This window comes from Daucus carota, chromosome 3 (assembly GCF_001625215.2).
Source record: "Daucus carota subsp. sativus chromosome 3, DH1 v3.0, whole genome shotgun sequence".
Lineage (NCBI taxonomy): Eukaryota > Viridiplantae > Streptophyta > Magnoliopsida > Apiales > Apiaceae > Daucus > Daucus carota.
The window spans coordinates 60,506,612-60,532,248 of record NC_030383.2 but is presented as its reverse complement, the minus strand read 5'-3'; the positions used below and the strand labels follow the sequence as shown (position 1 = coordinate 60,532,248).

General features: G+C 33.7%; 4 protein-coding genes across 4 annotated transcripts; 1 reads left to right on the top strand and 3 right to left on the bottom strand.

Moving 5' to 3' along the window:
- Positions 1 to 913: 913 nt before the first annotated feature.
- On the bottom strand, positions 914 to 2,665 carry LOC108212855 (DELLA protein RGL1). The gene has a single exon (XM_017384569.1). It carries the CDS (start codon positions 2,663 to 2,665, stop codon positions 914 to 916), a length of 1,752 nt encoding a protein of 583 aa, XP_017240058.1.
- Positions 2,666 to 4,134: 1,469 nt separating this feature from the next.
- Positions 4,135 to 4,983, bottom strand: LOC108213715 (uncharacterized). Its single transcript, XM_017385510.2, has one exon. It carries the CDS (start codon positions 4,981 to 4,983, stop codon positions 4,135 to 4,137), a length of 849 nt encoding a protein of 282 aa, XP_017240999.1.
- Positions 4,984 to 13,268: 8,285 nt separating this feature from the next.
- LOC108210769 (probable WRKY transcription factor 69) lies at positions 13,269 to 15,045 on the top strand. Its single transcript, XM_017382173.2, has 3 exons — positions 13,269 to 13,606; positions 13,715 to 13,855; positions 14,401 to 15,045. The coding sequence occupies exons 1-3, from the start codon at positions 13,530 to 13,532 to the stop codon at positions 14,963 to 14,965; spliced, it is 783 nt and encodes a 260-aa protein (XP_017237662.1). The 5' UTR covers positions 13,269 to 13,529; the 3' UTR covers positions 14,966 to 15,045.
- Positions 15,046 to 17,941: 2,896 nt separating this feature from the next.
- Positions 17,942 to 23,595, bottom strand: LOC108210661 (uncharacterized). Its single transcript, XM_064089851.1, has 8 exons — positions 23,233 to 23,595; positions 23,141 to 23,197; positions 21,545 to 22,246; positions 20,421 to 21,054; positions 19,338 to 19,438; positions 19,153 to 19,242; positions 18,947 to 19,074; positions 17,942 to 18,297 (listed from the first exon to the last, which is right to left on the bottom strand). Exons 3-8 carry the CDS (start codon positions 22,169 to 22,171, stop codon positions 18,147 to 18,149), a joined length of 1,731 nt encoding a protein of 576 aa, XP_063945921.1. The 5' UTR covers positions 22,172 to 22,246; positions 23,141 to 23,197; positions 23,233 to 23,595; the 3' UTR covers positions 17,942 to 18,146.
- Between the last annotated feature and the right edge of the window lie 2,042 nt (positions 23,596 to 25,637).

Sequence of the window (25,637 nt, the reverse complement as noted above, 5' to 3'; positions counted from 1 at the left end):
ATCAGGAGATCCTAAATAGCACCAGTATAACTGGGACTTGATAAGATTGCAATTTGCAGCAGTTGTGCTTTCTACCTATGCAAAATCCCATTCATACCACCTCTGCGAGACATGTTAGCGACTTGGAGGAGTTGATATTTGGGCAAAACAGTTCTATTAAATTTTACGCAGAAAAATTGATAATTTAAATCAGTTATATTTTGCGAAGTCACTTTTTTACATGTACACTAGTTTACGCCACAGAGGGGTATACTGCAGATTTTAGGAGCTCGACATAAATGTTATCGACAAACTCTAATTATAAGAGAAGACTAGAATAGAAGAATTTCATATGAAACTACCAGAGTGTATAATATTACTGGATTCAAGACTTGTGCTTACCAAAAAAAAAACAGAGAGTCAAGAAAATTGATTTTACCTGTGTACATTTTGTTTGATCGACCATGTCTAGATTGCTATATTCTATGCAGCAGAAACTTATGATGTTATGTTGTGTGGCTTCATTAACTTATTGCTATATTCTTATGCAGCAGAAACTTATGATGTTATGTAGCGTGGCTTCATTAACTTGCTCATCGGCTAAATATACTCATTGTTGTTTCTGATGATCTCTGATTAACAGGATGCATACTGTTTTTATCAAGTTGTGAAATGGATAGTCCTGCGACTGGATTATGATGTAAAACTAAATTTACTTTACATGCTGCCTCGAGACCCCGTTAATTTGATCTGATACAGTAAAGAACTGGATTAATTTTCTGCTACAAAGTACATTTATTTGGTGGTGACTCTAAAAACAGATACCATAGAAGCTCCTGAGAAATACATAAGAACTTCGAAACCAAATTAAGGATCAGCAGTATGGTAAAATAAGAGAGAAACAGGCACACTACTTTCTGAGATTCGGGTTTTCTTACTTGAACCTCCAAGCTGAAACAGAATGTAACGGCGTTCCCTTCCATTCAACCATTAGGCACTTTCTATTCTTAGATATAGTGCATGAGCTTCCACAAGAAAATTTCTGCTTAAGAACCATGTTGGCTTGATCCACAGATGCCTTGCTGATGTCAATTTCCACCATTTTAAACCTTTGAAAGAATGTCCTCCACACGCCAATTTTCACGCTCCTTGTGGTTCTGTCCTCTCCCTCAGCCGCAACAATGTTCTTGATCCCTTGGCCAAAGTAACTTCTCTCAACCTCCGTTCTACATTGATTGTCTCGGTCTATGCAGTCTTCTAAGGAATCAAACCATGCACTGTACCAGAAAAGTGCTTCAATAAAACGATTTACAAATGCTGGTGAGTTAGTATTTGCCTCTACTTCCATGACTATCATGACTACTGGTCTCAGCCTTTGTATTACTTTTAATACAGTGTGAAGGTTTTGAGGCCTTCCAATCATGGTCATCAGTACAACTGGAGAGTAAACAGCCACAGCTTCACCAGGCCTAATGTCGAATAACTCTACCTTGAGATCTTTCATGTTTAACACGGAAACTACCTTGAATTTAAAAGAAATATTCATGGAATTGGCATAGCTTTGCAACTTCTTGCCGATATCCTCAGTCCTCTCTTTGTCTGATGTCTGAATAGCAGTTATCTTGAGAAGCTTGACTGGAAAGGTTTTCCTTTCCGAGAGAGCTTGGATTAAAAGGGTCCACTGAACTCCATTTCTAAGCTGAAAATCAATTAAATGGATTTTTTTTGCCATTGAAAGGTTTTCTAGTATCATTTGAATTGATGCAAATTGCATCACCTTACTGAATGGAACTTCTTGATGTAGCACTGCAGTAATGATATCGACACCTGTGGGGAGTCCGCGAATAGATCTTCCCTGATCATTTCCTAAATTATGAAAATTATGTTCTCGTTCTGTTTTGATTCTTTCTCTTAGAGCTTTGGAAAAATGAAAGGCGATTCTTTCAACCGGATGACCTCGTTCAGATACCATAGCTTCACAATGCACAAGTAATTTGTCTGCAGCTTCAAACTGCTTGTAGCCTACTTTTTCAGCTGAAGCTAGAAGAAGGTGGGCAAGGTCCACCATTTTCGCGTCTTCTACTGTTAAACTTATGAGAGCTGGATCATATGGATTGGTAAAGTTGGTGAATCCATCACGCTTTTTGCTTGAAAAGTGAATGAATCTTTCTCCAGCCAACCTAATTACATCTTCTGTCGACAACTTTTTGCCACTCACTCTACTGTTGCTATTTTGATTGCTTAATATACCTTCCCTCAATAGTGCCTTCTCATTCCTGTAGTTGCCAAGGACCCGAAAAGACTCTTTAGAAACCGGATTGGGTTTAAGATTGATAGAGCCAATGTCTCCAGATCTTAGCTCCTGGTTTTGGCCTTCAGGTATCGACTGATCCAGTTGCATGGCATTGACATTGTGGCTTTTTAGATAAATATCCATCCAGTGATTGAAGACAAGTTTTTGTTGGTCTCCAGATGGATGGAGTCCCCTATCTGATACGTTTATTGGATGCCTGCCGGACCTAACAACAGTGGTGGAAGGATCATCCCCTGCAGGTTTGTCGATCTCAGAAATAGCTACTCCCATTTGTTTTGGCTGAGCCATTAATGCCTCATTTAGAAGATCTTCAGGAGGCTTATAAAAACCTCGAGTATCAAACACTCTGTTTAAAGAGAAATCATCAGCCATATCTATCAAGCTGAAGTACTTGTTTTGTTAAATAGATAGAGTTCTAAAACCAGCTTTATAGTTGTGCCTTTTACCAGTAATCATTCTCTTTACACTAGGAGTTGAACTGTAAACAGACAAATAAGTATCTACTAGATTATGATAAATTTCATCAAAACTAAAAATCATTGGAAACAAACTCTTAGTTTATTCAGTAATCAACCTGATGGCCGACAGAATAAAGTACAATACAAGTTTTAAACTAGGAACAGATGACCTTTGTCTGATAGGCTTTTCATTATCAGTAATTCCACGAAGGTTCGTGATTTGGCTTATGGAAACTGGACGGGATAGAAGATGACTGTTTTTCGGAGAAAAATAGAAAATGTATATAAACAATTGCACAATGGTTGGTCGTCAAGATTACATCAGTTGTGCATCATATATAGCTCATTTGGAAGATGTGCGTGGTGTGACGTATCAACTAGATACTGTGTTCTGGTACTTTTGGACCATCATTCTGAATTTTGGTAGCATCTAAGCAATATGAATATTATTGTAAGATGTTTTCTACTAATTATTACGAAGACTCTGACCATTCAAATAAAATCTGGATTCCAATATGTTAATGAATATATTCTGATGATTGGCTAGCATTTTTTCTGCTGAATGATGACATTATGATGCTTTTTAAGTAAAATCTGCAGAGGAAGAAAATCTTCCGGAAAATGTCTTTGAGAAGATCCTAGGCCCTAGCTCTCCAACGAGAACAACCCTCTCAAATACAGAGTAAGGCCTTTTCCAATCTGCTTCCACTACTCCCCAGTGAAAATGAGAATGACTCACCAGAATACATAATAGGATCTCTGCATATTGGCGACAGAGATCATTTTACAACCAAGGGCATCCTCCTGAGTATATAAAATGACTTCTACGGGCCTTCAAGTCTTCTGGTATGGGATTCCGAACTTTTCCTTAACCTGGGACGCGCCAAGATGGAGGCCTTCCTACACCAAGGTAGGCATGCCCAACATCACTCAATCTTAGTCTTGGTCCAAATGGCAGTCCACAGTTATGTCTTCAATTCATATTAAATTTTGGCTATATAACAGTAGCATGCAGTTTTAATCTTCGAGGGCAGGGCTATGGACCAGTCCAGTTCAATTCATAAATTTTATGACCAAGAAGATTTTCAACTTATTTCAGAACATCTTATTAAACTTAACTTAAGGTGCGAAGGTGCAATGTGTAATCAACTCTGTGTACTGATAACTTTCATTATTGTTTTTTCTATATACATTGAGGACATGACTCTGTAACTTTCGTGTTTACATAGTCAGTCATGCTACATCTTCCACTTGTTCTATACAATTAAAAAAACAATGTAAGACGAAGGACGTAGTCAGTTATTCTGTTTAGAGCGGGCTTTGAAGGGGGTAGAATGTACGCAGCCTTACCCTTATCCAGAAGTTGAGAAACTGTCTGAAATTTTAGACCACCTCCTCATTCACACAGAAGTCATTAGCAATGTTTTCCACCTTACTAGAAACCAACACGAACCCGACCCAAAGAAGACTCTTAATCACCCTAACTATTCCAGTTGTAACTGTCAGGTAATACAACCACCAGCTCAAAAAATCAGTTAAGCTAACACTAATCAGCAGCTCTGTCTTAACCTCAGCTACTACCACCAGCGACTCCACCTCGTCCTTCAACCTCCACCACCACAATGTACTAAGGCTAGCCGCCATGATCATTCTCTCAATCCACCTTTCTTCCCTTCTAGAACCAAAAAACGCGTCATCAACCACAGGCTTAACAACTTTTCTAGACCAGTAAAGCATTGTCTCGTGCAATCCGATGAAGAACAGAAGCTTACTCAACAAATTTCTCTCGTAACCAAAATTAAAACCTTCAGCTCCTGACTCTACACCTCCCTCCATCCCCAAGCCCACCATAACTTGCAATGTGCATAGAAAAATGCAGACTGTGTTTAACCGCGAAGGTAGAATGAGCTCCAAAGGTAGGCCTAAAGGCATGATCCGAGCACTACTCAAACCATGAACAAGAGATAAAACACAAACAATTGAAACAAGGCCATGCAGAAGAGTTAAATTGGTGTGTAAGAAAAGATATGGTAGTAAAGACAAAGATGCAGGGGCCGAATTCGAGTCGATATCTAGCAGATACCGTGCTGTTGTGAGCCTGGCAAGATGAAGAAATGAGAGTGGGAGTAGGAGGCTGAGAAGGGCTGTGGTGATAATCCGAAAAGGATGTCTTTTTAAGGCTGTAGAATCCATTGTTTTCTTCTCATTGTGTTGCCATATGTTCAGAGCCATTTGTTTAAAAATGCAAGAACAGAAACTGGTTGTGCTTAATGTGTGAGAGGAAGCCTGTTCAAGTACTTTCCTGCATTTTTAATAAAATGTGAATGATATTATCCGATTTGAGGTTAAGAGGGGTGTATTGGATTGGAATTTTAAAGTATTTTTTTGCATTCATGAAATCCGAGGGTATTCGATTGGGATTGTTTTAAATCCATTAAAATCTTGAGGTATTCAATTCGGATTTCAAATTATGCTATAAAATCTGGTGGTATTCAATTGAGATTTTAAATTATGCTTTAAAATCTGATGGTATTCAATTGGGATTGTTTAAAATCCATTAAAATCTGATGGTATTCAAATGCTGATGGATTTTTTTTCATTTCATAAAAGGATGGATTTTGTGGCATTCTTCAGTGTATTTTAAGTTTTTTGAAATCCCACCAAAATCAATGGGATTTTGAAGTATTGTACCTAAATCCTATCAACTCTACGACATTTTATCAAGAATCCGCACAAAATCAAAATCCCATACAATCCATTAAAATCCATAGACTAAAAACAATCCATTAAAATCCCAATCGAATACACCCCGTAAATCTCGTTTTGTTTTTAGACACCTAACTGTTTATATTCTAGCTATTTATCTATTCTACAATCGAGGTGAGACAACTTCTGAAATAATGCATATCTTTTTAAGTGGATCCTCTGTTTCTGGTGAAGCATGTTACTCCCTCTGTCCCATTTTAAGTGATGTTTGACTTTTTAACACGTATATTGAGGTGTAAAAAGACAATGTCTACGGTTAATAAAAAAATTCAATTCTTATATCAAATAAAAGTTTAGATTCTAAACTTTTATTTGATATAAATTTTATAAAGAATAATATTTTTTTAACACCTTAAAATACGTGTAAAAAAGTCAAAAGCAGTTAAAATGGGACGGAGGGAGTATAAATTTTATGGGGAATATATGAATACCTGAAATTCCATGTAGGCTTTTACTTGATTGGATATTAGAAAGTGATCAAAGTCGGATTAAGTCGGCCTCTACCTTTTTCCAAAAGAATTTAGTCCACCACAACTTTCTACCTGTACTTTTAATTTAGTTTAATCGTTTTTTCTATTGTGTGCTCATGAACGAATGATTAATATTAAAAATTATAAATTTGACTCATTCTGATCTCTTGTTTTTTAATAATGATGGATATATATAACAACAATCACACTAATCAAATATTCAAAATATATGAAACTTAGTGCTTAGGATGAGCTCGTGGCAACAAATCCTTCCAAATTAAATTAGAGGAGACTTTGTTGTTTGGGTGATTAATACCGCAGGCACAAGGCTAGATACTTAGATTACATCAGGCATGGCACAAGGCAATCTCAGGTTGTCGCTATATTGTGGTATATACGTATATATTATAATTTTTTTTAAAATCGTATCTTAATTTTCATATTTATATAAATATAATATTTGGTCGCTATAAAATATGTTTGGCTCTTACAAAAAATATTGAAAGAACCTAGTGCTTCAATTCCATTGACTGTTTTGATTAGCTATAGAGAATGTCCTGCGTGTTCATTTAACCCACCAATTTTAACCAATCTTATTGGAAATGCTTATATTTGAGATTTTAGTTGTTAGATTCTTTTTATTAGGTCTCATTTGTTAACACCTGAATGACACCAATCTGAACCATACCTCTTATTCACACCGTTTGTTAAATTGACACAGCTGGACGACACAAAAAAAATTCTGGACGACAAAAAAAATTTGTCTAGACGACTGAGGCATAAAAAGGAAGTTGGATGGTCCAGGGGATGATTATGCAGTATACTGATGTTTTTTTTTTAGTGGAATACTGATACTTTTTACTACCCCTTCGAGAGTTCTATATTAAAAACTATCAACTACCCATTCTTATTTATTTATTAATTAAAAATAAAAATTAAGAGGTACGTATAACAAATTAATTTAAAAACAAGGAGACTAGTTAAAATGCTTAATTAAATGAATAAGTAAAAGTTTATTAACATTCTAATAAATTTTAATATGTTAGTCGTATTTACAGTGTAATATACTATTAAAAAAATCATACCGCTAATCAAATTTTAAAAATCGATTTGGTCAAATATTTTTTAAGAATTAATCAAAGATATATTTCGAAATATATTTTGTTGTGTGAAAAAAAATAATATTCATATGTATCATTTTTTTCCATACCATTATTTATTACCTAAAATTAGGTTTAAAAATTAAAAACAATTATTATATTAGAATATAGGAATAAACATACAAGATATTATTATATATATTCATTTTAAATGAATTCATGAATAGTGTATCATTATAATATAAATGTAAAATAAACAAGCATTTCATTCAGAAACTAAAAAATTTAGTTATCAAATGATACCATTCATCCAGCATCCAGATTATCAATCATTCAGAAAATTAACTGTTCAGAATTTACCGTTCAGATTTAACAAATGACCCTTAGGCCTCATTTGTTAACACCCACCAATCTGAACCATACCTCTTGTTCACACTGTTTGTTAAATTGACACAGCTGGACGACACAAAACAAAATTCTGGACGACAAAAAAAATTTGTCTGGACGACTGAGGCATAAAAAGGAAGTTGGATGGTCCAGGGGATGATTATGCAGTATACTGATGTTTTTTTTTTGAGTGGAATACTGATGCTTTTTACTACTCCTTCGAGAGTTCTATATTAAAAACTATCAACTACCCATTCTTATTTATTTATTAATTAAAAATAAAAATTAAGAGGTACGTATAACAAATTAATTTAAAAACAAGGAGACTAGTTAAAATGCTTAATTAAATGAATAAGTAAAAGTTTATTAACATTCTAATAAATTTTAATATGTTAGTCGTATTTACAGTGTAATATACTATTAAAAAAATCATACCGCTAATCAAATTTTAAAAATCGATTTGATCAAATATTTTTTAAGAATTAATCAAAGATATATTTCGAAATATATTTTGTTGTGTGAAAAAAAATAATATTCATATGTATCATTTTTTTCCATACCATTATTTATTACCTAAAATTAGGTTTAAAAATTAAAAACAATTATTATATTAGAATATAGGAATAAACATACAAGATATTATTATATATATTCATTTTAAATGAATTCATGAATAGTGTATCATTATAATATAAATGTAAAATAAACAAGCATTTCATTCAGAAACTAAAAAATTTAGTTATCAAATAATACCATTCATCCAGCATCCAGATTATCAATCATTCAGAAAATTAACTGTTCAGAATTTACCGTTCAGATTTAACAAATGACCCCTAAGACTTTGTAACACAGATTAGGGGTGATCACGGTCTGGTTTAAACCGCAAAATCCGCATAAACCAATCCGATATTAATCCGATCCAAACCGAAACCGAGATGAGGTTTACGGTTTCGGTTCGACTAATTTAAAAACCGTGGTTTGTGGATTGGTTTTGGTTTTATATTAAACCAACCCGTTATAACCCGAACCGCATATTTATATATATACAATATAATTTTTAATAATATATATATATATATATATATATATATTAATTTTATATAAATATATTACCTTTTTAGTTTATACTTGCTGAGGTTGTTGTTTAATTAGTTACCTTATCAATACAAACTACAAGCCATATCAATTCATTGATCCACGACTTCGATTCAAGTTTATACATTTTATTAGACTAAAGTTTGTATTTTAATTTAACTATGTGAAATTGTGCAAATGGAGACAAAATGATACGTTATTTTCTAGTATTATTCATAAATTCTCATCTCTGATTATAAGCCTTAGTCATAAACCGATCAATCCGTTTAACCGAACCATCAAAAACCGCACCGCATGGTCCGGGTTAATTGGTTTGCGGTTCACGGGTTGGTTTGAGATTTTAAAAAACCGCTAATGTACGGTTTGGTTCCGGTTCTACCTCCAATCCGAACCAAACCGGACCGCGATCACCCCTGACACAGATTGCACGATATTTTCAATTTTGTTCGTGGAACTTTTTATATCAAAAGTTGAATAAAAGAAGTAGCAGAAAGAGGGAAACTGAATTTTATTTAAAATATTTAAATTGAGATTTTTTAATTATAAATCCATTGATCACGAATAAATAGTAAGAAAGCTGCCACAACTTTGTAGATTTAAATTTGGGGTAATTACTCTATTGCAGGACTGTATAAACTATAAACCGAACGCTGAGCTCAGGTATCTACTTCTAATCTAAGCCTAGAATATAAATGCAAATTCCATTCTCATCTTTAATTTACGAATACTGTACATGTTATTAAGCCCAAGCCGTAGTATTTTTTGGGCTTTTCTGTTTGGATTTGAGGTGGTCCATCAAGTAGCATGGGCTCAAATCTGGAGGATAGGCATGATTGATGACCTAGTTCATACTGTGAATACTGGTTAGTGGGTACTCTAGCTAGTAGTTAGCTGGAGTAATAATTCTTCTAACGAAGGTACGGAACGTAAATTACATACACCTGTCTTAATACCAGGGTGGATCTAAGAAGAGGCACGTGGGGATACGTGTTTCCGCTAAATTTTTTTTTTATATTTTTTCATCATTGTAAATTTTACAAAATTATTTAAGTACGCTCACAAAATTTAAATATATATATGTATTTTTCGAAAATTTGTTTGGTGTCTCTTACAATTTGAATCTTAGATCCATTCCTGCTTGAAACAGGTGATATTTTTAATTTAAAATATTTTTTGACAACTTCACCCCTAAAATTCTATAAAAAGAAACGAGTTTTTAAGCTTATATGTTGACACTTGACAGCATATTGCTATTACTCATACACGCATGCACAAAACGGGATATCTAGGACGAAACCAGCAAATACACTCTTAAAACACATTGATTGGATAAAAAAATTTGGTCAATATTTTTAAATATTCAATGAAGTAAACACATAAAAGTATTAGTAAAAAAAATTAGTGCTTCAATTCCATTAACTGTTTTGATTAGCTATATTTGAAAATTATGTGGGTGTTTGTTTAAAACTTATAAGTCCAGCTTCTATATTATACATTATAAGTTAGGAGCATTTAATAAGTCAAGAAGCAGTTATAAAAAGTTAGGAATACTTAGCTTTTGTTTCGGGTTTCTGCTTATTTCCTAAACACTTTAATCACTTATAAGTCTTATCTTGTTTCTAACTTCTACTCCACTTTTGTATTTTAAGCAAGAAGCACTTATTTTAAGTTCACCCAAACAGCCCCTATATAGGGGCCGTTTGGCTAAGCTTAAAATAAGTGCTTCTTGCTTAAAATAAAAAAGTGGAGTAGAAGTTAGAAGCCAGACAAGACTTTATAAGTGATTAAAGTGTTTGGGAAATAAGCAGAAGTCCTGAAACAAAAGCTAGCATTCCTAGCTTTTTATAAGTGCTTCTTGACTTATTACACAAACAGTACGAAATAAGTACTTCTAACTTATAAGCCCAGAAGTCGGCTTAAAAGCCGTAGCCAAACACCACCATATTATTTATATTTAGGGTGTTATAAATAGAATATAATCATTTTATTATGTTAATAAATAACGTGGAATCTCTTATAAATTTTTCACTATCACTAGAGGACCAGAAATTCGACAAATATAATCGGAGGTTAAATTTTTAGCTAAAAAGAATGTATTATTAGGATTCAATTTCTCTACCATAATTTATATAATTTTTTATTTATAATAAAATAATAATTTTTTATTAAAAATTCTTCGTTATTAGTGAGGCTCTCAATACCCTAACCGACGTTGATACAAATCCATCCTACTCACTTCCCTATCCTAATTCATTTCAAGTTATCTTTTCCGTCCAATAATCATTGAGAGAAAAGAGTTGGATATTTCAACAAGCAAGGAGCAGCCTTTGTAATTAGGCAACCAACTTGTAAATCCAATTAGTTTCATTGAAACAGATAGACATGACAGGTTCATTCCAAAAATAAAACCCATCTGCTCCAAAATTTGGGCTAACAATTAATTTTTCAAGATTGGGCCCACATGTTTGGGGCCCTTATCCACACGTTCTTATCGAAATGTCCATCAAAATTATGCATCAACGAGTTTATATACGTCCGTCTTCTCAACGGAGTTTACAATAGACTAGGCTGCTAGTTGAGTCGAATATTCGTTTGGAAAATAAATAAGTATTTACGAACGATATTATCCGTTTAGAGTATGATTTACCAAAGAACTAAAGTTGCCCGTACTTCGTCCGTCCTACCCAATTGTTTACATTGGGTTTGGACATGAACGTTAAGAAAAATATGTATAAAATAGTGAAAAAGATAAAGAAACGTAGGTGAATTGGTGGGATCTATTATAGTGTGAAAAAGAAGAAAAAGTGATGGGATCTATTAACTATTCTGAAAAAGTTTTGTAATGTAAAAAAATGAATGAATAGTCTAAAAAAAAAATTGTAAAGAATCTGGTGAAACGGAAGGAGTAGTATTATTTAGTGAAAAATCCGATTTGGTGCGGTGGTTTAAATGTGTAAATCATAATCCCTGACAAAAAAAAATGTGTAAATCATAATCAAATGATCACAAGTTTGACTCGAGTATTTTTCGTACGGGAGTTTATATAAATCATGTGCTGCGTCTATAAATTTATCAATTTATATTAGATTATGTACTGCTAACAGGTTCCCTTTCGAATAAAATATCATAATGTGTGTAGACGACACCATTTTGACAAAAGATCATGTCCGTAAATTAACATGAATTCGTGATTTATCGGAGATTTATCAGAATTTTTATCAATAGATTAGAGAATTTTAATCAAATCGAAATGTAATCAGTAAATTATTAAAATTAATCGGGGATGCTTTAATAAATCGGGGATTTTTAGAACATTGCAGAAGACACAGATTTTAGTTGTATTTAGATATAATTTTTTTTAAATTTTATATTATACATAATTAGTCGAATTTTTTGATTTAAATATACATATACAAATATATTTTTACGATCTTAAAAATAGGATATCAATTCAAATAATTTTTTAAAGCACCCAAATCTCGCGGAACAGTCTCTAGAACACAACATGAACCAGCTCTCACTGAATGGAGTAACGACTAACGTAAGTGAACGTTGGTTGCAACAGCAGCCCAGATGTGTTTGTGTTTGGAAGTTGGCAATAACAAACATGTTTGAAAAATGAAACCGAACAAAGATACTACTATCGGATTAGGTGAATTTAGACTTTGAAATGGCAAACACATCACTTTCTATCCAACCCACCAGAATCACTCACAAATTTTTTTCGAGAAAAAAGCGTGAAAGCAGGTAACCAGATACAGTAACGGATACATAAAGATTAGTTTTATCCTGGATATTGCTGCACAATTTTTTTTCTTTTTCTCTAACGGTTAGTTTTATCTTGTATATTACCGGTCATCGACACGTGCACATAAATGTTACTCCCTCTTTCGCTATAATAAGAGTGGCTTTAATTTTTAACACGTAATTTGAGTTGTAAAAAAAATATGGTTCTACATATTATTTTTCAAATTTTTTTCTAAATAAAAATACATATGTTAAACTGTTATTTAGAAAAAAAAATTGAAAAATTAATATATCGAAATATATTTTTTTTACATCTCAAATTACGTGAATAAATGAAAATGAATCTTATTATGAGATATAGAAGGAAGTGATGGAATGTAAATCCCCGGGCAACTATCAAAGTACAAATACCGTCCATTACCATTACATGATTACAAGTTTAATAAGCAGAAATAGTAAATTGATTCATCGATTTAGGATGTATGGAGAGTATTATCTGACAAATTACAAATTTTAATAATATAAGAGTATAATTTGAAGTTTTGATAAATCAATAATGAATTGGTAAAATATTTTAATCAGAGATTAGAGGATAACTTAAAATTATTTAAATCATAATAAAAAAAATTAATTTTAATTTAGCGTAATAAGATATCATCAATTTTTTTGAGTTATTAAAAATATAATAATAAAAATAAAATTTGATGAATTATTTAATTTAGATGATATTATTTTTATTACATAAAATTTAGAAAATAATTTTCAAAAACTACGTACTATTATTTGCTTTTATAAATATTTTTTTGATTTAAAATAAGAAAGGGTCATCAAACATGTCTGATTGCAAATCTTAATGATCATGCAGATATTTTAATGAATACATCCTATATTACTAAATTAATTAAAATGCCTGGGATATTATAATTTGTATGCTTTGTGAAGTTGGAAGGTGGGGGTGGTGAAATGCAAAGTTGTTTGTAGATGGGGTATAATTAATGAGTGAGAAGAAAAGAAATAAAGAAAGCAACTCGTGGCTTTGTCATCTTTCTTGCTTATCTACACACACTCTCACACACACACTCAACTCTCTCTCTCTCTCTCTCTCAATCTCTCCCTCTCTCAATCAATCATTTAACTGAGCTCTGATCTTGATCCATCTTGCTTCTTGATTCTGCAACTTTTGTATTGCATCTCTCTCTAGCCAGCCAATAGCATGGATTGCTCTCCCTCTCCAAGCCTGGACCTCAAGATTTCAGAAGAAAAATCAGATACTCAGACTTCAAAGAAAAGGTTGGTTTGGTTCATTGGTTGTTCAACTCCTTAAAACTCTGCAGTTTCTTGAAATTTGCCAACATGCAGAAACTCTTTCTTCATTTCTTCCCCTTGTTTTTCTCACAGGAAAATGTCAGAGAAGACTGTTGTGACAGTGAAGATAGAGGCCAATGAAAACAAGAAACACAAGAATGAAGGGCCACCTTCTGATTCTTGGTCTTGGAGAAAATATGGGCAAAAACCCATCAAAGGATCCCCTTATCCCAGGTACTCCTAAGTCCTACCCTTCATCCTCAATATAACATACATATAAGTTTCTCCGTCTCTGGTATTTCTCGGAAACAGCCTCTCCCGGAGTCCCGGTATATCATAATTATAAGTTTTTTCGTGTTCAGGGTCGTTTTCTGGAAACGGCCTCTCCTACCGATATATCATAATTATAAGTTTTTTCGTGTCCGGGGTCATTTTCTGGAAACGGCCTCTCCAATCGAGCAAGGTCATTAGCCCTCCTACACTTATTTTCTGAGAGAAATAAGTAATTTCTTTTTGGTAATTTTATGTCACCTGACCAAGATGAGACTGGATTTTCTTGTTCTCTTATAACCTCAAGTTTTTACAAGTAGCCAGAAAGTTTTGTCCTTTTTCCGAATTCATGTATGTACAACATAATGGTATGGTAAAAGCTTGTAAAAAGTTTCTATTACAAAACAGTATAAATCCTAACTGTAACTTGATCTAAGCCCTGTCATGTAACTAACTCAACAGATTATATTCCTTTCTGACTAGATCTTTTGGCACCTGATTCTCTGCAGGGGATATTATAGATGTAGCACTTCAAAAGGTTGTTTAGCCAAAAAACAAGTGGAAAGATGCAGAACTGATGCTTCACTTCTTATTATCACTTACACTTCTAGTCATAACCATCCAAATCCTAAAGAGCTAAAAGAAGAACTGGAACAAGAGAAGGAAGAAGAGCAGGAAGAAGAAGTTAAAATCGACAGTCTTGAGGAACCAGAAGATCGAAAAGAAGTAGAAGTGAAGGATCAAGGGTACTCATTTGATGAAAATGTTGGTAGTGAGAAAATTACTAGTGATTTTCACTACATACATTCTCCATTGAGTGGCTCTGAGCATCAAGGTATCATTTCTGATATCAAGCAGGAAGAAGGGATCCAGTTTACGGAGAATTTCGAGAATATTTTGTTTGATGAGAAGGAGAAGCCACTCTGTTATCCTCATCTGATGACCTTTGCCACACCAAAATCAGAGGAAAATGACTTCTTTGATGAGCTTGGAGAACTGCCCACATCATCCTCTTTCACCAGCTTCTGGAGGGGGAATTTCTTTGAGGACAGGATTCTTATTCACTTGTCTTAGAAATAAAACTGCTTTTTGTTGTTATTGCATCTTTAGGAAATGTACCTGATTGTTCATATAATACATAAGTTTTACTAGAATAGCAGCAGTAAATTATATCCTCCCTTTCTTCTATATAATAATTAAACACATTCTCATACCCTTATTCGAGTGTCATCTGTCTTAGACAACTCTCATACCCGTATCTAGTAGAAAAGATTAAATGATCGATGTTAAAAAAACGGGAGAGATAGTATTTATATCCAAATATCATTCGTATCTGTTTAGAGAACTTTCGTATCCGTATCACGATTAAATGGTTAGTGTAAAGAAAACCGGAGAGATATTATTATTTTTATGCCTGATTTTGTCTTTATTGTTAATGAGGAGAATGTGGGGTACTTAAGATAAGGGTGTTTGTTTATATGACTCTTCCTCAACTAGAGGGAATCTTGTCCATTGGAACAAGGACTAGTGTAGTAGCTTTACTGGTTGGGTTAAGTGGGACTCCACACTCTTGCAAAAATCAAAGAAGATAACAACAGAGAGAGAGAGTGGAGGTTACAATATGAGAAAGTGAGCACGAGGGTCACGAGCCTAGTTGTGCTCAGAGGTGCAAATGCAATGCATGATGATAATGATGGTGATGAGGTTTTGTTGTTTATTTTACTTGCAAGTGGTTGAGCAGGTGGAGTGCAGTTGAGGGAGTTATATCACAATTCTGTATGTTGGATTTGCTGAAAAATACACTGTCGGTGTGCTATATTTATAGTCCAGAGGTGAGCTACAAGGCCATCTCCAACAGTAGGACCAGATTTTAGCTTAAATCTTGATCCAAATTTTAACCGAATCATTTTTTCATTCTAGTTTGACTTAAATTTTGATCCAAATTTATATAAAAATATTTTATTTTTCTAATTATATTTATATTATTATTCTAATTTTTTACCAATAATATAAGATTTCATATTAATATTAAACCCAATAAATTCATTAAACTCGAAAAACATTATATTTAAACAAAAAAATAAAAGAAAATTCTACATTTTACTTAATTAATTAAAATAAAAATGATAAAGATTCAATACAACTCCGAATTAATATATTGTTCCATGCTCAATTTTTTATTTGATTAAGTCGAAGTTTTAGTTTGTGTTATGTTTTTGAAGTTTTAGTTATTATGTTTTGGTGTAAAGTGTATTTGTAATTTAGCTTTATCGAATATAATCTTTATCTTATGTTTAATGTATTGTTAATTTGGATTATTTTAAAAGTGTTTAATTTTATTATATTTCAAAATTAATATATATAATTATTTAAGTAAAATATATTAAAAATAATTTATAACTATTTAATAATTATATTAATATATAATCATTCAATTAACTAAATATATAAAAGATAAAAAGCTATTATTATATTAGTAAAAAGATTTAGGTCGGTGAATAGTGCCGGGCTAAATTCACCGGCCTAAATTTGGACCAAGATTTAGACCACAGTTGAGAAGATTTAGGCCGGTCCAAATTTGGACTTTTAGGTCACTTTCGGATTTGCCCTAAGTGTTGTTTGGGATGAGTAATTGCGTTAAGAAATATATTTGATTAAGTGTTGGAAATAATATATATATTTTTTTAAGGTTGGAAGAATATATTTAATTTAACAAAAATGATATCTATAGATATATAAAATTTATTATAAATCTGAAATGTAAAAAGATGAAACGGATGAGCCGTTAGGACTCAAAACTTCTCATTTGATAAAAAGTCATATAAAAGTCGGGGGACTTTTTTACCAAACATTCATTTCTTTCTCCTAGAGAAAAATTTGTAGAATGCTATTTTTTTTAAAAATTTGCGAAATTGATTCAGATGTCATTTCCTTTTTTTTACTTCTGCGAAATGATAAACTAAGAAACAATGATACATAACATAACAAGTATAATCACTTTATAATTGCAGACCATTTAAATTACTAGCATATTTATCGAATCAGAACACATTAAAATTTATTTTAATAATTAGTATACTCTAATATCTTACGTGTATAAATTTAAGAATATTAGACGTGCATAAACAAAATGGTCTAGTGCAATTTGATATTTTATAAGCATAATTCATCAAATAATTATGTTTATAGTAACATGAAAATGTAATGATCTTAACCTCTGAAAATATGAATGATGAAATCTCCATATACTATACAAATCCACGCACACGTGATTCAACCTGAGACATGAACTCTTTCGTATTTAGACATTACCAGTGTAAAACTATGAGAGAATATAATGCAGTGCATCTTTCTTTATCAAATGTCAACAGCATTCACCAAATGTCCCTACTAGAACGCCCTAACCACCCACAATCAAGTTCTCGCACGGACTGGGATTTTAAGGGTCATAAGAAGATAGGTATATAGATACCTACATTCAATCATCTTCACCAGTCTTTCACATTCTAAAGGTTATGCCCAGGCTGACCATTCATAGACTTATTTCAGAAGAGGCTAGGTGGTAATTCAAGAGGATTTTGAAGTTTAAAACTTGATCACCCGAGAGACGATATATAAGATCGTCATTCTCAAGACTGTAAGGTTATGGTGAAGAAAACTGGCCAGTTTCAGGGACCGGTTTAAGTAAAAGATGCACAGAACCTTAGGCCGAAAAGAAAGCAAGTTTGGTTCTAATTATTCGTCAAAGAGTGTGTGTAAGAAACTATATAAGATTTTAGGCCGAAAAGAAAGCAAGTTTGGTTCTAATTATTCGTCAAAGAGCGTGTGTAAGAAACTATATAAGATTGTAATTCTCAAAACTGTAAGGTTATAGTGACAAAACCTGGCCAGTTTCAGGGACCGGTTTAAGCAAAGGATGCACAGAATTTAGGCCGAAAAGAAAGTAAGTTTGGTTCTAATCTAGTTAGCTGAACACATGACTTCTCTAAGCTGTAATTATGGAACGGTGCTTATCAGCTTCAAGAGTCCCATAAGTAGGAAAAATGGTGATTGTTCGATAATGATCTAAATATTTTTATAGGAAAAAAAAAAGAGTTTTAAATTCCACAAAAGTGCTTGATGGATTTCAACATTCCCATCTCCTAACATCATCAGCTATGGTAATTACCAAAAAATCATCAAAATCTATATGCTCTTAGACAATTGTGCAGGAATACCTGCATGCATAGAACAGAAGAGACTAATACAAATACTGTCAACTGCCACTACTGTTGCCACCATCCATCTTTTCATGAATTGCCTTGTAGCACTGAAGACTGCAAAGAGGAGCTTTTGTCGCTGAATCTCGATACTTGTAGGGGTTGTTACAAGATGGACCAGCACATTTTTCACGCGGAGGTGGATAACTGAAAATCAATAGCACGTGAATTTCACACCATTAGCTAAAACTAGAAAAACAACCGGCTCAACTAGTGTCTTGTCACTTTTATTAGGCATGGTTTTATCTCAGCTACTTTACCAAATTTCTCATGAGAAACAATGTAAAATTTATACGTATCAAACTAGCCAAAAACTGATAAGGAACAGTTCTTACTGAAATCGACAGTATATATAATATAAAAATTGGTTAGCTAAGACCTCTTTCCAGCAAAATTTGTTCTAAAGTATAGAAAAAAAGGCCTAATACCAAAGGGTATTTCCCTCACCCTCACCGCTCTACGGACGTTGAGGGTTCAACCCTTGTCAAAAGTAAAGTGGATGGCTGGGGTTGTTTAATCAGACACAAAAAAAAGGGCCTGCCAAACATTCATTGATAGGCAAAGAATGAACACATGGGTACTATATGTGCAGAAGTAATAAACCAGACATAAAGCCAACCCCTTAGCATAACACTTTATTCTAACTTCAAGAAAGAATCTAAGAAACGAAATAGAAATACTGCATAAACTGAACAAGCCTGAATAGTATAACCCAATAGGCATGCAATATAGTGTTCTAAACTCTGAAGCTTAAATCACGTATTTAACAAAAGGATGTTCAGAAAAGAAACAAAACCTGCAGGTTCTAGTGTCAAAGATGCAAGGTAAACCCATGTCCTCTGAAAAGGTGACTGTGGTTCCGGTAGGGCCCATAACACATCTAATAGTATTCGGAGGAAGCGTTCGTGCATTAGCAGCCCTCTCCTGCACAATATATGGATAACAATCTCAGCTTAAACTCTCTAAAATATTATTTTGCACAAGTCGCAAACTTCACAATACCTCAGCCAACTCTTCCTGACGCTTCTTTATTTTATCTTCTCGCTTCTTTCTACTAGAATCTTGACCAAGTATTTTTCTGATTGCCTCAGCCTATGATCAGTTATCATATAAAATCATTACTACATCGATAATATGAAGACCACATAACAATTATATGCTCAAGAAGTAATTGAATAAAAGCAAACCTCTGACTCACGAGCCGCCTTCTCATTCTGCAATTTACGCCTCTCAGCAGCCTCAGCTTTCTTCAGCTGCTGCTCCACTTCCGTCAGTTTCTCCTTTTGTTCTGGACAGATCAAAACCGCGGTTTTAGTTCAATCATAAGTGGCTATTAAATTACAGTTTCTTGTGCATTCAAAAAGCTTAGTGTACATATGTGTAAATGCTAAAAAAGTGATGAACTATATATCCATACACTAATTTCCAGACTCATAATCCCAATTTAGATGAGCCTTTTGCAGATTTCACACATATTAAGAAGCTTTAAATGTTTGCAACTTTTCCTCATCTACCCATATTTATTATATTAACGTATAGAGAGGCTGCTGTATTGGAAATGATAAATAGTAAGGGGTAATGTTGGAAGATTATTGATAATTATACACTGAAAGAAGAAAAAGATTAACTAATTTGGGATAAATTTCTTTTACAAAAAGGCTCATCTAAATTGGGATGGAGGGAGTATCACAAGTCAGAAATGCAGATTTTGTCTATATAATGTATAATCAGAGCTGAGAAATCTGCAACAACAAACCCCAAGAATATTTTTTTATCCATGTTACCTGTGGAGCGACTAAATGAAAGCCTTAACTAGAACTAATGTTGTGTTTGGTTGGGGAGAATGAAATGACCAAAATTAAATAAATATAATAGACATAGGAAGGAAGTTTTTTAATAAATTGAGTGAGTGCAAAATTGTTAGGATGAGATTTGAAAAGAAATTGAATAGAGGGAATGGAGCATTCCTTCTCAAATTTGGGATGTGATCTCTAGTATAGGGGGCAAAGAATGGAATGGAGGAAGGAATGAAATTTATAAATAATTGCTCACAACATAGTTCAAATTCCATTCCTTTCCTTCTAAATTCATTCACCCCAACCAAACACAACATAAACAGTTTCATATAAATCAGATATAAGTATATCTAAACAGTTATTACTTATTACAAATTATTCACAGAGAAGCTAACCAAATTGCAGCAACATTTTACTAGGCAAAAGATCTTAAGCTTATTAAACAGGAAGAAAAGACCATTTCATACAACATACTTCGAGGTGGAGGTGGTGGTAAACCATTTGGAAACTCAATTGACACGGAAGAAGCATCTTTGCCGGACAGAAGAGCTCGTTGACGAGTTGTAAGAGCTATTTCCTTTCTACCTTCAGCTGGAGAATCAGTAACATCCTTTGCTAACTTCTTTTTAGCTTCAGGCTCCCCTTCAGACATTACTTCTTCCTCCTCTTCATAATCTGTGTCCTGTGAACCTCTCTCTGATTTGGCCTTCTTACCATCTTTGCCTAACTTTGAAGGACCAAAATCTTTGACATTCCCACCTCTTAAATCCCTAGATAGACTTCGTTGTTTGATGCCAGATTCTTCCCCAGCATCTTTGTACCCAGCTGCAACTTTAGAAGTTCGGAGTTTCTCCAGGTACCGGATCTCATCATCGTCCTCATCATCAGATTCTCCATTTAAATCACGTTTCTTTGGCATCCTCCTACTCTTGCGAACCCGGTCCGACCTTTCTGCTTGCTTTCTGGAGCCATTTCTCCCAGACATCTGACCGCTAGTAATTTCCTCTTTACTGTGATTATTGTCCCCGTTTGAGAAATCCTTACACGGGGTTCCTTGCAAGCCTGATTTTTTGTCTAGAGGTGGAGAATTGTCTTCATCAGAATCGTCCTGAAATACCCAAAAAAGAATTAAAGATTATTTTGAACAATTAGAAACAATAAAATAAGAAAAAGTATGGAAGGAAATTAAAATGGAATAAGAACTAAAGATTAATTCCCAAACAAGCAGCACACGACCCAAGTCATGTCCAACAAAATGAATACCACGTGTTTCAGTCGGAAATATATCCATATGCTCTAGAAAAACAATATACTGCGTTGGACTGAAGACAAAATATATAGCAAGTGATTTTAGTAGTTCTGAGTTCGGGACCAAAATGGAAGAAATTATAAAATAAAATTTTTCCTTTACAATTTCACACTGTCCAAATAACCGAAGAGTTTTCTTTCCTTCTGAGATGAAAACACCCCTAATAAGGTAAGCATTATTGCATTGCAGAGATAAAAGGAAAAGACAAATCAATCAAAAATATTTATTACTTGAATATATTTAACAAATCAAACTATATAACTTTCTCATATATCATATAGCAGCAGACCTGGAGAATTAGTTTTGGCCGTGGCCTAGGAGCAGTCGATGTTTTAGCACTCTTTGTAGAAGATCCATTGCCCGATGCAGAGTGAGAAGTGGGCTTCGTAGCATGAGAAGTGGGCTTCGTAGCATGAGAAGTGGGCTTTGTCTGAATGGTGCGTGTCACACCACCAACCTTTAGCTTAACCTTTTTTAACTTACCCTCCTTTGCATCACCAAGCGATCCTGAGTTCCTACTAGAGGCAAGACCACCATTATGATGATTTTGGTTCGAACCACCTCCCTTCTCATTATCAACTTTCAAACCACTGTTGTTATGCAATGTACTTGAACCACTATCTTTTTTCAACTTCTTATGAGCATGCTCACCTTCATCTTTAGTAACTGAAGAATCCCGTGAAGCACATAGATTAAGGTTAAACACTTTCTTTCTCTTTGAGCTACCACCATAACCAGACTTCTCATCACTGGAGATTTTGGCTTTATCATCTGGAAGCTGTTGTGCCAATAAAGTTGACTTATTACGACCCTCCGCTAATGGTTGTGATTCAGGCTTAGGTCGACGAGAAGTTTGGCTTCTCTTTTTCCTTGCAGTGCTTGCAATACCTTCAAACCGAGCACCAGACTCATCCATCGTAACAATGATATTAAAGTCCACCAAGAGCGATCATATGACAAGTAACAAAACCCCCAGGTGGGTTTGAAAAGGCTGCATCATATACAGAAAGGGTCAGCTGATTACATTAATTTGTATTAGTTTGACAGCCATATGCATCATAAAACATTATTGATAACTATCATCTGGCAAAATCCACAAAGTGCGTTTTACACAGACAAATAATCACAACCACATTGCAAAGATAGCTTAACTATAAGAAAGCATCATGCAAAGGCCCTAAAAATGCCATTAATGCATAAACGTTAAACACATATCAAAGCGCAAAAAAAATCATACCGCAAAGATTAAAATTCAACATAAATGCACTTGTTGTATACACAATCAAATCGTATATTCACAAGATACCGACAAATAGATGATCATAGATCATGAAATGCTACCAATCAATTCACAATAAAATTATCTACACCGCATTAATCAGTCCGTAGAGTCGAATTCTACTATACAACCAACAAAAAACCCTAACACTCACGCCATAAGTCTAATATCCGAATCTCTACAAAATCATTAACACTCAAAAACAAAACCATACACACACAATAAACTCGAAAACTCCTGCTACATACATCCATACAAAAAAAACCTCGAATCAAACCCAGACCTACACTCTCCCCATAAATCACCACACACACACACACGAACACCTCAAAATCAAACAAAAAAAATATGCCTTATAATACTTATACAGATACACACATTAGTACAATCCACACATCTACAAACACTAATTCCCCGATCTCGATAACCAATCACATTCACCAAAATCGCCTCAATTCACATCAAATCAAACCCCAATCCTCACACACACACACCAAAATCACCTCAAATCCACATCACATTCAAATCAAATTTGATCAAATTCAAATCAAATCAAACCACAATCCACTCAATCAAAACACACACACACACACAAAATTCACTCACCTTCTCCTCGATCGCGCCTCTCCGAGCCTCAATCTCCCCAAACAACCACACACGAACCTCAATTTTCCCGCCCCAAACAACCACACACGAACCTCAATTTTCCCGCGAAAATCACCAAAAAAACTTCAATAAAAATAACCGATCTCGAAAATCATGATCAATTAATATATACTTATATCTAATTTTGTGTGTATATAAAAAAAGGTGTTTGTAAATCAAAGCTAGGGTTTCTAAAATAGTTGTACGTATAGGTGTATGTATAGGTGTGATAAAACGAAGACTTGTACTTCTACTACGACTACTACGGACAATCTTCTTCATTGTATTTTTGTTTATCCCGTCCGTTAATTTTTGTGATTTCGACTCACTGAGTCGACTCGGAGTGACTCGCTCGAGAGTCGCTGCTTTCCTTTTTCGATTTTTGATTTTAATTTTTGTTTCCCTCTTCTTCTCGTGGGTTTGTTATGATGCAGGGTTGGGTGTAGGTTAGCTGGCGTGCGCACTGGGTGTTTATGTTAGAGCTGTGACGTGGATTGGTTATTGTTGCGGTTTCTTTATTGAATTTTTATTTGAGCAAAAATTATATTTTACTTTTTGAATAAGTATGTCTTATTCTCCATCAAAAAAAAAAAAAAAAAAAAAGTATGTCTTATTCTGATTCCTTTTTCTTCTAACCAAGAAATTATTTAAATTTTGGAAAAAGTTTATTTTTCGGTTCTGATTGTATTATGTTCTTCTATTGAAAATAGTATTTTCTGTAAAAAGTTCTGTTTTCAGCAATCTCGATTTACAGAGGAAAGAACGGTTGCAGGTAAAAAAAATGATAAATATATAATTTTAGATGATAAATATTTAAATTTTACGTTTAAAATATAAATAAATTTCTAAATGTCATCTTTTTTGTGATCAAACTGAACCGCCGAAGTTATGTTATGGACGATCAACTAAAATAATCCGGTTCAGTCCAAGAAAATTGGATATATTTTGAAAAAGTATTTATATTATTAATAAAGAAAAAGCATAAAAATCAATTAATCACCCCGATATCGTCAAGATATATTTAATTAAATTTATATATTAAATACTATACTTGTAACTGATAAGATATATATATATAATATATCTAATTTAATAATATATATTATTCGTTTACAGTCTAATTCGGACCCATTGCAATATTTTTTTAGAAACCGGTTTCGATTTATCACTTCCAATTCAACTGTTCTCGCCCCCATTATTTAGGCTGGACGATTTTTGATTTGCTCACCCCCAGCTGTACTATTTGTTCCGGGCGAAAATGGCTAGCCAAATTGTCTCTGCCGATTATCAGCTCTTCATATTTGCGTGATTCTTGGGTTGTGTTCATTTCATTGAATGAAATAGGGGGAGAATAGAATAAAAAATTATATAGAAGTAAGGAGAAAGAAGAAAGTATGAAATAATAATGATAAAATATGAATGTAGTTAAATTGCTTACGAGAAAGATGGTAAAGAAATATGATGTAGAAAAGAAATGAGCATTTATTCCAAAACATGTGAGTTAAAGTTATTGTTAAAATAATAAGATTGAAATGACCGAAGGAATGAAAATTATTCACATTTTCTATGATCAATTCATTCCATTCTCCTTCCATTTCATTCATTTAACACAACCTTAGTGATACGCAGGCATAGCAAGTCTAGTACCACTTGGGGTTTGCACTAATTAATTGGTCTGCAAGGGCTTTACCAAGCACTCGATGTAGTGATATTCATTGGCGTGTATTATTTTAAAAATAAATTATGTTCGCCATTCGACAACCTTTATGGGCGAGTATTAGTTTACAGAGAGATTTGATTGCTTTGATAGTAACATATGTGGCTAACATGATAGGAGTAAAACACTTTAGAGTATTAGTGAAGTCCAAGAAACTAGCTTAGCCAATAAAAACAAGTTATCCGTTTATATTATGGTGGTCCGTGGCCGGTGGAATGACTTGGGAGATATGGCAAAGTACACACTTTACACATTACACCTTGCGATTTGCACATAAAGTTTGCTGGTTGTGAGGCGACCACAGATATTCAATCAATCAATCCTGTGTATATCTCAACAGTACGTCTGTACGTGATGCTGGAAAGCGACATATATACAACCCTACCATAAACGAAACTTATTCAACTGGTTGATGATGAAATTCCGAAAACAATGGGCCTGTTTGGCCGAGAGAAGCGGAAGCTGCTTCTGGCTTCTGCTTCTCTTGACCCGTTTGTGCAAAAAAGTAGAAGCACTTTTAAGAAGCTGAGAATGCTAGCTTCTCTCTCACAGCTTCTGCTTCTTTTCCAAACATTTTATTAACTTATTTACTTCTCACTTCTACTCCACTTCTTTACTATAAGCAAGAAGTCACTTCTTTTAAGCTAACCCAAACGGCCCCAATATGTTGTTGATACTATCCGGTGCACCCTCCGTGACAATTTGATATGTCGGGACTATTAATAACATGAGACAAATCAC